The sequence below is a fragment of the Ceratotherium simum genome, chromosome 3, assembly GCF_057802395.1.
Source record: "Ceratotherium simum simum isolate JZ-2026a chromosome 3, ASM5780239v1, whole genome shotgun sequence".
Classification (NCBI taxonomy): Eukaryota; Metazoa; Chordata; class Mammalia; order Perissodactyla; family Rhinocerotidae; genus Ceratotherium; species Ceratotherium simum.
The window spans coordinates 64,754,174-64,768,153 of record NC_141902.1 but is presented as its reverse complement, the minus strand read 5'-3'; the positions used below and the strand labels follow the sequence as shown (position 1 = coordinate 64,768,153).

Here is a 13,980-nt window from a genome sequence, read left to right as displayed (position 1 = left end):
CAATCCTGGGGTGGTGCCCATACCTGAATCTTTTATCTGAGGCTCCTCGTGTGATTCTCACATCCAGCCAATGCTGAGGACCAGCGCAAACCAGCAGGCTCAAGTCCTTTCTATCTAAGGCTTTCCCTGTTCTCTGAGTGGCCCAGCCGCCCACAAAACACTCAGAGCCCAAGTCCAACAGGCCGTCTGCCCTCTGAAGGGCTCGGTTCTCCTATTTAGAGGGGGCTGTTGGAAGCAACATGAGTAGAAATGGAATAAGGCCCCCAAGAAAGCACAGCTGTGTTAACAAAGCTGATCTTTTAACCAGTTTATTGTATTTTCACAATAATAAAAATAAATTAGTCATACACAAAAATAGTTGTCATTCTGGCTGAAGAGAAAACAGACTGTATTTACTCATATAATTCACCTTCTATCCTCCGCCTCCTTAAACAATAGTTTAACACCACAAGGGTGACATGGAGTCGCTGGAGTATCAGAAGGCTCCTTGCTCCTGGCTATGCAGTCGACAGGATAGCCCAGAGCCCCACCCCAGCAGCCCTCAGTGAGGACCTGGAGGCATGGTCAGAGCTGCAAATGCGCCACATCCCTCTAAGCCCCTCCCCGCCACTGCCAGGGGGCCCTGCCTCATCCACAGCTCTAACCTAGCCGCCGGAGCGACTTGCTGCTTGTGATTCTAACGAATGAGGCCAGACAAAGAGAAGGGATGAAAAAGCCCTTCGTGTTTCCTTCACCAAATGTTTGGGGATGAGGAGAGGGCAGATTATATGAGCAAATATAATATTTAAGATGGAAAAGTGGCAATCCAGACAGACCTGTTTCAGGTATAATGCCAGGGGTAAAAGTCCCTGAACGAGTCGAAAAGCAGAGTAACTTATATTTGATCTTAAAACCCAAGGAATTTGACTAATCAGCATACTAAATTGTAACTATGGACTTACACATCATGTAGCAACTTTCCAGGAAGTTGGGTTAGTAGGATCTAATGATTTTACACAAATGTGGATCGCATATGTAAATAAATACCTATTAGGTCCCTTTAAAATTAACATATTCTAAATAATAGAACTATTTTGGTGTAATGACTCATTCTGCTGATAGAGTTCAGAATACACATTTCCTATAGACATCTTGTATTTACAAAGAACACAATAATAAGTTATAACAAAGTATATCCTTCTGTCAAACTGATGGGTAGGGATCTGGGGGTCAAGGCAGGTGGAAGTTAGTTTATGTAACAGAATGGCTTTTTTTCTCAGCGAGGCAAAGGGCTCAACGTCTGGAAGATGCTGAGAAAGTTGGCTGGAAGTTCCCACCCTCTCGTGGTCACACGAGAGGAGTGAGGAGTACGTACTGAGGAGTACGTACTGAGGAGTACGATGGAAGTCTCCCACTGTTACCCACTGAATAGAACCAGAAGTGTGGGATGGTTCAGGGTGGAGAGAATTACTTTGCTCCAGGAAAGGTGCAGGAAAGCAAGGTGAGTTGAGAAAGAAAGATGCTATTTAGAGGGTCCTAGTCTAGTCAAGGCTCTGCCCGCATCAAGCTGTTGTGACCCCAGACAGGGAATTAGCCATCAGGACATTTGGTTACTGATCTATGAAGCAGGACCAGGCAGGGCAGCTCTGAGCAATCTGCTAGTGGTTTTCTGAGGTGTGAGGCCACATTCAGCTCAGGCGAGAGGTGCCACACTGGGTTCAAAATGGCAGATATAGAAATGGGAAGAAATGGAAGTGTGCCGTGGACTTGCCATCCCAGACCAGGCAAATCACTTAAAGCTGTTCTACTTACAGAGTCACCAAAGCTCAGACTTGGAAAGGACCTTAAAAGTTATGTGGCTCCGGTTGGGTGCTCAAATCCCCTCTCCAGCATCCCTGACAAATGGCCATTCAGCCTCTGCTGAGACCTCCAGTGATGGGTCAGTCACCACTGACCACAGAGCCTTCTACCTTCCTAAGGCTCTCACTTGTAGAAAGTTGGTTCTTCTACAAGAGCTAAAATCTGCCTCCCTGTAGCTTCTACCTCCTGGTCCTAGGATGGCTCTCATAGCACTATCCCAACTCTCTTTTTCTCCAAGCTAAATACTCTCGTGAAGTCCTTGTCACTGTTTTTAACAGTCTGCACCCCTCCTCAGGATTGGGCATGCTTATCTGAATGTTATACATTATCAATATTCTTCTTAAAGTTTCCGACTATCGCAAACACAATGTGGTATGACTCTCACCAATGTTTTCTCCTTCTATAGCCTAAATGTATCATTTTTTCTTTTCCTGTGTTTTTTTTGGGTGGTTCCATCCCACTTTCTTGACTCACATTAAGCTTAGTCAACTGAAACACTTACGTCTCTCCCGCCTTGAACTTGTATAGTTTTTTTTCCTTTTTTAATCCAAAGTTAGGACTTTATGTTGTTTCCTGGTGAATTTCTAAGATGCAGGTTTTGTTCTAGTCTCCCAGATCTTTTTGGATCCAGGACCTGTCACTCAAGCCATTAGCTCTCTGACTTCGTGTCATCCACCAATTTCATCAGTAAGGCATCTAATTTCCTATCTAGGCCATATTAAAAATATTTTATATGACAAGAAGTAAATGTTGGCCTCCACCTGCCAGGTTCCTTCAGCTTTGATTATTCACCCTGTTTTAAGGGAACTCATGTTTATTTTTACCACTTATGTCTTCCACATTAGAAAACTAATGTTCAAATTCTAAAATGCCTATATTAAAAAAAAAAAGAGCACCACTGGTTTAGAAAGGTACTAGTAACATCTGGATTTCTCTCTCTGCCACACAACTTGATAAAAATAAATTAAGCTAGCATCTCTCATTTTTCCTGCCTCTGTAAGGCCGTTCTCTGTAAAGGAAAAAGAGTGTTGAATGCTAAACACTTTGAGGATAAGTAAATGATGCATACTCAAGGAAATGAAGAAAAAACAAAAGTCCAAGAACCATTGACCAGAGAAGTAAGGCAAAGGGACAGATGGGGGCAGTTCTGAGTGCTCCCGTCACACTGTAGCTCCCTGAGGGCGGGATGGGCCTTGCTCCTCTCGGTTCCAGATTAGCTGGAAAGCAGCGGGCACTGAACATGCCTTTAATGAACTGAACTGACTCCCTCTAGTGGCTGGGTTTACAAGGTTTTTTTTAGTGTATTTTTTACGCTATTCCTTTTCTATGGGGAGAAATGCAAGTCAACGTGAGGATAGGAAGAGTCAACTGCGTTAATGGCCTTTGCCTAGGCTGCAAGGGGTGCAATTTCCTTCTCAAGTAAGAGAAAGTGAAAAAGCAAACTATGTCTGTCTGTATTTTTGGTTTCGATTTGGATGTCTGTTGATTTTTGTGAGAAAAACATATGACGGCTTTAATGCATCTAATTTTAAAATTCAGAGCAGGGAATGAGGCAATTCAGTACACAGAAAAAAAGGAAGCAGGATGAAAATGTAAATTTCAGTTCTGCATTACAGCCACTCAAGGGAACTTGGAGAGAACTGACAAGGAGACGGCAGATAATGGAGAGGAGAGGGTGAGATACTGGGGTGCCAAGAAAGGGAGAAAGAGGCATATCTGGAGGGAGGGAGTCATCAAAAGGTGAGCTCTCCTTAGATCTCTCCCCAGGAATGCTATCACTGGAAACACTAAAGGACCATACGGTATGTGTTGTGCTAAGGACAAAGGCATTGAGATATTGATATAAGAAACGAGGATAATTTCCTAGTAAAAATTGGATTTCTAAGACAAATAAGTTGATAACACCCCTGTTCTAGTAATTTGTAACCTTTTCAGAGATGAATGAACTCCAAGAATAGCTCAACTATTTGCTGGAAGAGAAAAAAGACCCCTAATTAAGGTACTTTTCTCCCCTGAAGACACGGGATTGATCCATTTGCCGCTACTCAATTCCACAACTGGCAGGATGGCCGCCCTCATGGAAGGATCACTGTCCCTTGTTAGGTAATATTTGGGAGCCACAGGACAATGTTAGACGTCAAAGAGGCAAAGCCACCATTGACCCAGCCCAGTCATAAGAATCTTGAGTTAAAAGGACCTGGGATGTTCATCTCCCACCGAATGGAGAAATCCCTTTTAGGATGGAGAGCTCACTCATGTATGGCGGCCCATGCCTCTGTTGGGCAGCTTCGATGGCTAGAAGGTTTTCCCTTAATTTGAGCTGAAGTCAGCCTTTCTACTCTTCTACCCATTGACCCTGCCCTGCCCTCCAGCATGGATAGAAAGCCTCTTTCAAGTAATCCTTCCAATGACTGGCTTGTTCAGCAAGATCTGAGAGCAGCTGCATAAAGGAAAAACTCTGCTGTGACGAGAAGGAAAAGCGATGGTGACAGTGGGCCCCGGAAGGAACCACCAGACGCTTGGCTTCTCTGGTTTCTTTGTGCCTGGTGGGCACGGGATCCTGGGCCTCTGCCCAGCTCTTATTGCAGGAGCTGCAGAAGAGTCAGGAGAGATGGGGGTGCTTCTGGGAAGAGGTCGCCGAGGCTCTCCAGGAAGAGAAGGATACCCACAGAAAAGCCAACTAGAATTTCTGAAAGCCCAAGATAGTGGGAACCTAATGGAGCGCATCAGACTGGGCTGGCGATACTGCTTCCAGAAGCTCCAAATGATCATCAAATTAGCAGATTTTCAGGTTAATGGGCTCATGGGAGAAACTCAATTGCTAAGAATCCAGGTGTGCTTTCAAAGGGAAATAGGCCCAGGATCATGGTACTAAATAAGTTTTCTATAAGCTCATAATTGTTTAGGCTGATATTTTTCCTAATGATGAGTGAGTGAAAGAATATATATACATAGTCATATATATGTATATATATGTGTTTTTTCTTCTTCTTCTTCATTGGTTTTTCAGATAGTTCACCTTTCAGTATGCCCTGCACTCCCTTCCAGCCAGAGGCCTCTGGGATTACAGAGTTAGGGGAAGGGAATCAGGAAAGACCCTGTTGCTGCGGCCATCCCTGGAGGAGTTCACAGCCCCTTCTCCCAGGCTGGCTGCATTAATGTAGATCTTAGTGCTCAAGTCTGGGAGGGGAGGATATGGGTTGTGAGTCATGGGGCAAAGGAGGGATGCAAAGTCACAGAGAGAAATCCACAAATCAAGCCAGAAAGACCAAAGGGAGTATCTTTCTAATAGAAACATAGGGTTTTTGCTGGGACAGGTTGGTTAGACTTTCCACTGGGTGATGTACGGTGAACAGCCCAGGAGAGACAGCTGAGGAAGGGGAGAGCCCAGAGTGCAGAGCTGTGTGCTCGGGAAATCTGGCTGGGGACAGGAAAGGCTCTGTGGCCAAAGGGACGCTGATGTGCGATTCCATGGGAGGCACATATCACTGGGGAATGGAATCAGAATTTCACGAAATCACCTTGCTACCCTCCAATGGCCTTCTTGTCTCGTGGGACAATTCCATTACTGATGGGATTTAAGAAAACCGGCAGAGAGTCCTGTAACTAGGATCTGTGACTTTATAGGGGAAGGGATAAATAGAAACAGACTTGTGAAACAACTGACTGCAGGGAACACAGTTGACCCTTGGCCAGAGGAAAGAACTCAGAGGCCTGGGCTTTGTTTGCTGGATGGGAAACTGCTTAGCCTCCTGGTCTGAAATGAACCCACATCCTGCAGACCCGAGACTAAGGCCTCGTGGTGGGGGTTTTGTGGTCAGATGATTGGGGTCGGGATTCAGCTCTGCCATTGAACGGGTGACTGTACCCGGCAGGTCAATTATCTAAGTTGAGTCTCAGTTTTCTTGTCAGTAAAATGAAGATAATGATTCACTCCCTGCCTCCCATTCTGGGGTGCTGTGAGCCGCTAATGAGCTAATACCTGTGAATACACCTGCAAAACAATAAAGCACTATACTGACATGAGATATTTGTGTCGTAAGGCAGGAAAACAGCCTAATGTCTTTGAGAATGAAAATAGGCACAGCCGGGCTGAGGTAACAGGGAAGCAGGGTCTCAGCAAGGCTTCGTGGGGCTCTGGGGTGGGGCGCTGCCTCCTCTGACTCTCCCAGGGGTGCTGATATTGGAAAGGCCAATAGCACCAGGGATGAGGCGGCACCCGGTCAGGGCCCAAGAGCTGACTTACAAAGTGCAGGCCGGGAGTCTGGCTGAGCGCTACACGCACTCCCCACCGCTTGGTTTCAGGGAGCACCGTCAGTAGGTGCCAGGTTTCCCAAGGAGGGGATCATCAGTTTATGGCGATGCTCAAAGGACAACCGTGGCTTTGCTCCTGGGCACCACGTGTACACTTTACACGTGGCTGGCAGTGCCCTGAGCCAGGGAGCCCCTGGTGGAGCAGTAGCCAACCAGTCCCACTGCTCAGAGACGCCCCGACCCGCACTCCTGGTGGGGTGCAGGGTGTTATCTGCTCCCCAGGAAGCCGGGGTGCCTGTTGGCCACGCGAGTGCAGGAGGCACAGCAGGCTGTCTTGTAGTAGTTGTAGACGCAGAGCCGTGCCTGGACCACCACGTTGCAGTTGTAGTACCTGTCCTTGCAGTTTTCATCTGCAGCAGAAGAGAACAAAAAAGAGTCGCTGAACACAAGGGGCAGCCGGGAGGAACGGAAAGACAAAGGGCAGTGGACACTGCTTTCAACCCTGGTCCTGCTGTTTCTCACCTATGAGAGGCGTGAGTGTGGGATAGGAGCTTACATTTTTTTTTTTTTCTTTAAACATCAAGTTGAAATCTCACTACTTTGACCTTAAGGATGACGGAAGCAAATCTCTGAAAGCATTACCATTTTAATCAGTTCCCATTTAAGTTGATGTTTTGGTGGGTGGCTTGGCTCCCCATCTGTGCTGTAAACAGCCACCTTAAACTATGAAACTCATCACACCAACAGGACTTTGACCTCTTGAACTCCACGACTATGCACAAGGTCACAGAGAGACCTAGGTGGGCTTGGCATTTTCACACCAGAGAACATGATGGAGCTTAAGAAAGACGAATCTTGACTCCAAGATGGGAATCCCTACTTACCAACTTCAGGGACACAGTCCTGAGGGTTACAAGATTCTTTCTCTTCTGGTTTCAATTGAGGGTCACAGAGATTACTTAAGGTCATGTCATCTGACAGACAGCGCACTTCCCGGACCCGGAAGCCGCCCTGGCAGCTCTTGGAGCACTGCATGGGGACAAAGGGAGAAAGTTAGATTCCTTGGCAGCCCATCAGCTCAGCACATTGGAGAGGACACATACTGGAAAATTCAGTCATCTCCCAAAGGAGACAGAATATTCAAACTCCCGTGCACCTATCAACCAGCTTTAGCACCCATCAACTCAGGGCCAGTCACGCCCCATCTCCACCCAACCCGCATCCATGCCTCACATTATTTTGAAGCAAATCTTGATATATCACTTCCTCCATAATGTTTCAGTTTGTAGCTCTGAAAGACAAGGACTCTTAAAAAATTACCACAATACCCTTATTACACCTAGAAATTAACAACAGTTCTTTACTATTTTCAAATATATATTTAGTGTCTCCATTTCCACGTGTCTTGTGAATTTCATATGTTTCTTAATACAGTTTTTTTTTTAAAGATTTTATTTTATTTTTTCCCCCCAAAGCCCCAGTGGATAGTTGTATGTCGTAGCTGCACATCCTTCTAGTTGCTGTATGCGGGACTCGGCCTCAGGATGAACGGAGAAGTGGTGCCTCGATGCGCACCCGGGATCCGAACCCGGGCCACCAGCATCGCAGCGCGCGCACTTAACCACCAAGCCACAGGGCCGGCCCCAGTTTTTTTTTTTAAATCAGGATCTGCATGAGGTCTGCGCATTGCCATTGGCTGATATGCCTTTTACAGCTCTTTAATCCACAGGTTCCCTCCACTGTGCTTTTCTCCCTTGCATTTTATTTGTTGGAGGAACTGAGTTATTTGTCCAGTGGAGTTTTCCATAACCAGGATTTTGCTGACTGCATCCCCATGGTACAGTTTAACATGTTCTTCTGTCCTCTGTATTTCCTGTGAACCGGAAGTTGGATCCAGAAGAGGCCTTAACAGGTGCAGGTTTGATTTTTTTGTGGTGAGACTACTTCATAGGATGTGTGTGGGTGTCTCTCTTTTGGGAAGTCAGCAGCCACTGATGAGCAATGCCCAGATCCATTAGTTCATTTGGGGTTGAATATGGTGATAATATTCTTCCATCTCTTCTTTTTTTAGCAGGGAATCTTTTCTCAAGAATCTCCTCCTCCCCCCGCCACCACTCCATACATTTACTCTTTGGTTACCCAGTAGTACAGCTTGTTTAGGAAAGACAGAGTAAACGCTTGATTATTTTCCTTTATTTATCAGTTTTCAGAATAGTGAGTTGGTTCCCCTAACAATCTCTAATGGTGACCTATTGGTTTTTTATTATTATTATAAACTTATTACAAATGGATGAATTTAAACATACATGATGTGTTTCATTCAATCTATGGTAGTAATTATTTTTATTGATGCTCATGATGTCCCATCAATGACTAGCAGGAGCCCCTAAAAGTTGATTCTTGAGACCTTGGGACATGAAATCAGTTGTCTCTGAGAACTTCCTTGCTGCCTGGTATGAAAAGATATTCTAATCTAATTTATACATATACGGTCCCACACCTGGAATTAGTGATTTCTCTAAGAATTCCTGGTTCCTTTTAATGGAGAGTGGTATTTTGAAACCACATTCTGGCTGACAGGCATGCCCTTTGATACCAGACTTATTGTTTCTCAGCTCTTTCAGTGGCTAATACTAGGAAAGAACTTTATTTAAGATAAATTAATTTATGAGTTCATACTGATATTTCTAATTCGAATTCAGGACAATAGCATTTTCACTTAAACTTCTATCTTTTATCCGTATCTTCTCTCTCCTAAGTTGAGAACCCTATTTCCCAAGGATATGGGGGCTAATAGAGTTATATACCATTATATTATCATGTATACTATCATAGTACCATAAAGTAGATTACTCATTTACTTTATTGCACATTATACACCCAACCATCTCACAATACAGTACACTATCACTAAAAATGTGATTATTGCAAACATTTTTCTGCAGTTCTTTTTGCCCTTAGGGGTGGAAAAAATGCTGTGTTTTAAAACCACGTGCAATAGTGCTCATGCTACCAAGTAGATACATATTTAGGTTCATTCGTTTCATTGCATTTTCCATTTTGGAGGATTGCTTTTTTTAAAAAAAAAATTTAACTTTTATAATTATATAAAATATTTACTTAGTTTTATAAACTCAGATTTATAAAACAAGGCATATTCAAAGACGTGGAGCTTCTGTCACTGTCTTTGCTATTACAGTAACCATTTATTTCATATTTGTTTCAGTTTATTTATTTATTTATTCATTTTTGTGAGGAGATCAGCCCTGAGCTAACATCTGCCAATCCTCCTCTTTTTTTACTGAGGAAGACTAGCCCTGGGCTAACATCCGTGCTCATCTTCCTCCACTTTATATGGGACGCTGCCACAGCATGGCTTGCCAAGCGGTGCGTCGGTGTGCGTCCGGGATCTGAACTGGCGAACCCCAGGCCAGCGGAGTGCACGCGCTTAACTGCTTGCGCCACCAGGCCGGCCCCTATTTATTTATTTTTAAAGTGACGTACAGAAAAATTCATTTTTTGTGGCGCACTGTTCTATGAGTTTTGACGAATTCATAGAGTCATCAATCTCCCACTACAAACAAGACACAAAAGTTTCATCACATACAACAAATCTCCTCGTGTTTCCCTTTGTAGTGAAATTCACCCCACTCTACCCTCTGCCAATCATTGATCTGTTCTCTGTCCCTATAGTTTCGCCTTTTACAGAATATTATGTAAACAGGATCATACAATACGTAGCTTTTGGGGTCTTTCATTTAGAAAAATGTTTTTGAGGTTCACCCATGTTGTTGTAGGCACCAGCAGCTCACTCGTTTCTGTTGCTGACTAGTATTCCACGTATGAATGTACCACAGTTTGTTTATCCATTCACCTGTTGAGGGACCTCTGAGTTGTATCCAGCCAGGTGTTTTTGGAATTTGTCTCCTTTGATGTGGCCTGGTGAATTTGGTCCTTTCTAGACTCTCCAAACTGAACGGCAAAAGAAAATAGGGATCTGTTCTAATGTTCTAACAGTCTTAAGGGTCTTGGCCAACATCAAAATAACTCAATTCCATTTCCCAGAAGTTGACAAAACACCTCTGAAATTCAACACGTCCTTCGTCCCCATTGCCTCTGAGGTGTGGTCACCACACATCCAAATGGCTGTTACCACTGGAGCAGACACACTGTGTGGAAACAGGACTCTCAGCTTTCATGCACATATTTTATAAGCAAAATCCCTTTTATCACCTTTGAATGATTCCGAGAAAGGCTCTGGCCTCTACTCTGGGCTCACCTACAGCCACTGCTTAAAGATCTCAGTGACAAAAAGCATAATGAACCCCACCCCCAGGTGTCCAAGATGTGTTAAATGCAGTGGGAATGATGCCTTGAGGAGGTTTTCTGTTTTAGGAATTTTCTTGAAAACGAACTCTTCTACTTGGGAAAAAAAAAAAAAAAAGGAATTTTATCACTATTTCCATAGAATAGAAATAATCTATTTCTGTACTAACTCTGTCTCTCTGTCTCTCTTCATTTACATACTACTCTCCCTCCTTACATAGAGGATTTGAGATAGCTTAAGAAATACTTAAAGGGCTACAAGATAATAAAAAGAAAAAAAAAGTGAGGAAACTGGGGTAAAAAGTAGGAAAAAGAAAGAGAAGCCAGTGAACATTAGCACACAAAATCCTCTCTGATAAACTCTCTTAGAGATGGGCCACAATTTTGGCTCTGAGTTTCCTAGCAGCCAATTCAAAGAGAAAAACAGGATCAGTCCCATAATTCATAATCCATATTATCTATAGGATTTTTTAAAAGTGTACACACACACACACAAATCAAGATCATCCCAGGCTTGGGCTGCCCCCCCACCAAGCAGGCTGATTCTGGGGGTGTCCCAACAGTGACCAATGAGAGTAGATCACTGTATAGAATGTACCGCAGGGCTGAGCCCAGTGCCTGGCACCTAGTAGGTGGCCCAGGTGTGTCTGTGGGAGGAAAGCAGAATGATGTTCTATTGCCATCTCTTTCAGGAGCCCCGTGACTTACCATGCTCCATTCTGTGTTAAACCATTTGGCCCCACAAGGCTTAAGGTGGCAGGATTGCTGGCTGGGGGGTTTCTCCAGGAAGGAACATTCATAGGGGTCCAGCACTTCAAAAGTGTCTGCATTCTTCCTAACACAAATCACCTCCCTCTGTTGGGTCCCGCTCCCACACTCGATGGAACACTAGAGAAAGAAGCAGAGAAAGATGGGTGTCACATGATGGAAAGAGGACGAGAACTACTATCCACCAAGGGATGTTTACGAGTGCTTTCTACCATCTATGTGGTGAGGAAGAGCCCAGGGGCGCCCAGAAAACATTTCTGGAGGGGAACTTGCATGTGGATTCCCTTCTTCCTAACAGTTCTGTGTCTGGAATGGAGAGTGGGCATCCTGAGTTATCACACTTGAGGATGCTGGTTCCTGAGACCCTGGTCCCTCTGTGCTGAGAGTGAAATGGCTTCCCTTAGACTCCCCGACAGGCACACACCAGCTAGTCAGTTTGGTTGTTTCTGTCCAGTAGACTCTGACGCCTCTCACTGTAAAACAAGGAACTCACATTCTGGTTTATCTGCTGGTCTCTTAGTGGGTGGACACTGGGAATGAATTAGTCTTCCAGAGCCTGCACACCTGTGGCTGAAGGGCTAAATTAAAATTCTTTGGGACACACAAAGCCGAGAAGAAGATCCCAGACTTGGGACAATGTCCCCTGTGGTCAATCCTCCCCTCCCAATGGGGTGGCCAGCAGGAAGCCTTTGACCTTGGAGTCCAATGCCCTCACCTCCCAACTTGGAGCCATAGCTTGCTGGGGCTGTGGCCACAAAGAGGCCAGTCAGGCAATTACATGTGTTGATGCGTTTTGTTAGTTTATGGAAATAACGATGCATATAACTGCTCATAAATTATTCTATTTAGTATCTATTACTTTGTAAAACGTTTTTTGTTCATGTTTGGTTTACTCAATACTTTTTGATTACAAATTTTAAAATCTGTGATCTATATACTTTTAGAGACTTCAAAGAATCTATCTTCTACCTTTATGAAAGGCCTGTAACAATGTCTACAGCTGAAACTCTTAATATTAGCCTTGCTTCTGTAGGCAGGCACACAGTGAAATAAAAACAAAGGAAAAAACCCCACATCTCTACAGAAAAAAAACAACCCAATCAACAGATTCTGAATTAGTCACACAGGGCATGATAGACATCACCATCAGCAATTTCTGCTTTGTGTCTTCTTTCCTGCCATTTCATAGGCATTGATATCCAGAAAACTACGAGGATTCTTAGTTTGTTTTCCTATTTTCTTCCATGTTACTTAGTTAATTTGTTCGTTTGTTTAGTGCTGGAGGTTAAGTCCAGTCCCAGCATCACAGGCAGACTATATTCTATCTATGTGGTTTGTACCATGTGATTATGATCTGTCGGACATGGGTTTTCCCTGGATGTGATCTTTCTCTTCTGTGTAGAACAATGCATGTCATAGCATGTTAGTTTGTTATTGGAGTGTATTCAGTATATTCATGTTTTGTCCTTTTCTTTCAAGTGCTGCGGACAACAAAAGAATCGGAGGCAGGAGAAAAGCGATGGGCTGCCAGGCAAAGGTACGCAGGAGGAGCGATGGTGTGTGTGAAAGGGCCGGGGGTGGCAGGAGTAGAACGCTGGACTGAAGTCAGGAGATGTGGAAACTAGTCTAGACATCGTCACGAAATAGTTCTGTGTCTTTGGCCCAGACATTCACTTCCCCAGGTCTCTATTGTCTCACCTACAAAGTGGGGGGTTTGGAAACCTGATCTGAAAGACCCCTGACTGTCCTGAATGCTGGGCAGAACAGCAGACCGTAAACTTTGACCAAAACCTGAAGTTATTTTATGCTAAGTTTGGAAAGTCCTTGAAGACATTAGGTAATTAAGGGAGAATGAGCACATATCTCAGCCTCCTCTGACCCTAAATGCCCAGAAACGGCAGAATGTGTGTGTCTGGGAACAAGCGAGCGGACGTGTGTGTGCATGAGACAGTATTTGAAAACAGGAAAGGATGCTCATCCTTTATGCACCAAAAATTATAGGGAATCTTTGAATGGCGAAAGATAGATGAGATTAAATTGAAGTAAAAAATCATAGTTCAAAATGCACATAGAGGAGGACTCCAAGCAAAGAGAAAGCAGGTCAAGTGCCTCAGGCGAGAATGGTGGTGGACCTGTGGATGTGAGGAACAAGACGGGGGCCTTGGACAAGGCAAGAGTGATCAGCTAAGATACTGACCAGAAGCCTGACTGTGCTAGGAAGAAGTGAAGGCTCCTGCCCCTACTGGGAGCGCTCAAGTCAAAGGGCAAAGTGAAGATATTTTCAGATAGTCAAGGGCTCAGAAAACTTATGGCTTATGAATCCTACTAGAAACACTTAATGGGTTATGGTCTCTAACCAAGTTAAAAAGAACCAGGAAGAAGACACAGGACACAAAAGCAGAAGCTGGCAAAGACATCAGTAAAAGCTATTGTTAATAATGGAAATGGGGTTTCTTTTTGGAATGATAAAAATGTTCTGGAATTAGATAGTGGTGATGGTTGCACAACTCTGAAATATACTAAAACCCACTGAATTGTATACTTTAAAAGGGTGAATTTTATGGTATGTGAATTATATTTCAATTAAAAAAAAACCTTTGGAGAGGAGGAAGCTATATTAAAATCTAAATTAGTATTTTCTATAAAATTAAATACCACTAATGTGGAGCTAAATCCAGATGATCTCAACATCTTTTTGGAGGTATTAGAGATTGAAGAGTGGAGATAAATAAAAGGGGACCTAAAGCTTCTGTTTTCTTTTAGGGGAGGATGTGGTTCTGATAACTTAACATT

At 43.9% G+C, this 13,980-nt stretch overlaps 1 protein-coding gene across 2 annotated transcripts in view; it reads right to left on the bottom strand.

Moving 5' to 3' along the window:
* Window positions 1-292: 292 nt before the first annotated feature.
* Window positions 293-13,980, bottom strand: part of THSD4 (thrombospondin type 1 domain containing 4) — a 557,961-nt gene continuing 544,273 nt past the window's right edge. For both annotated transcript variants that reach the window (XM_087428623.1, XM_087428624.1), the window contains 3 exons: window positions 11,128-11,307; window positions 6,978-7,122; window positions 293-6,503 (listed from right to left, as the gene is read on the bottom strand). In XM_087428623.1, coding sequence (XP_087284749.1) covers window positions 6,361-6,503; window positions 6,978-7,122; window positions 11,128-11,307 — 468 coding nt within the window. In that variant the 3' untranslated portion in view covers window positions 293-6,360. The remainder of the gene's footprint in view (window positions 6,504-6,977; window positions 7,123-11,127; window positions 11,308-13,980) is intronic.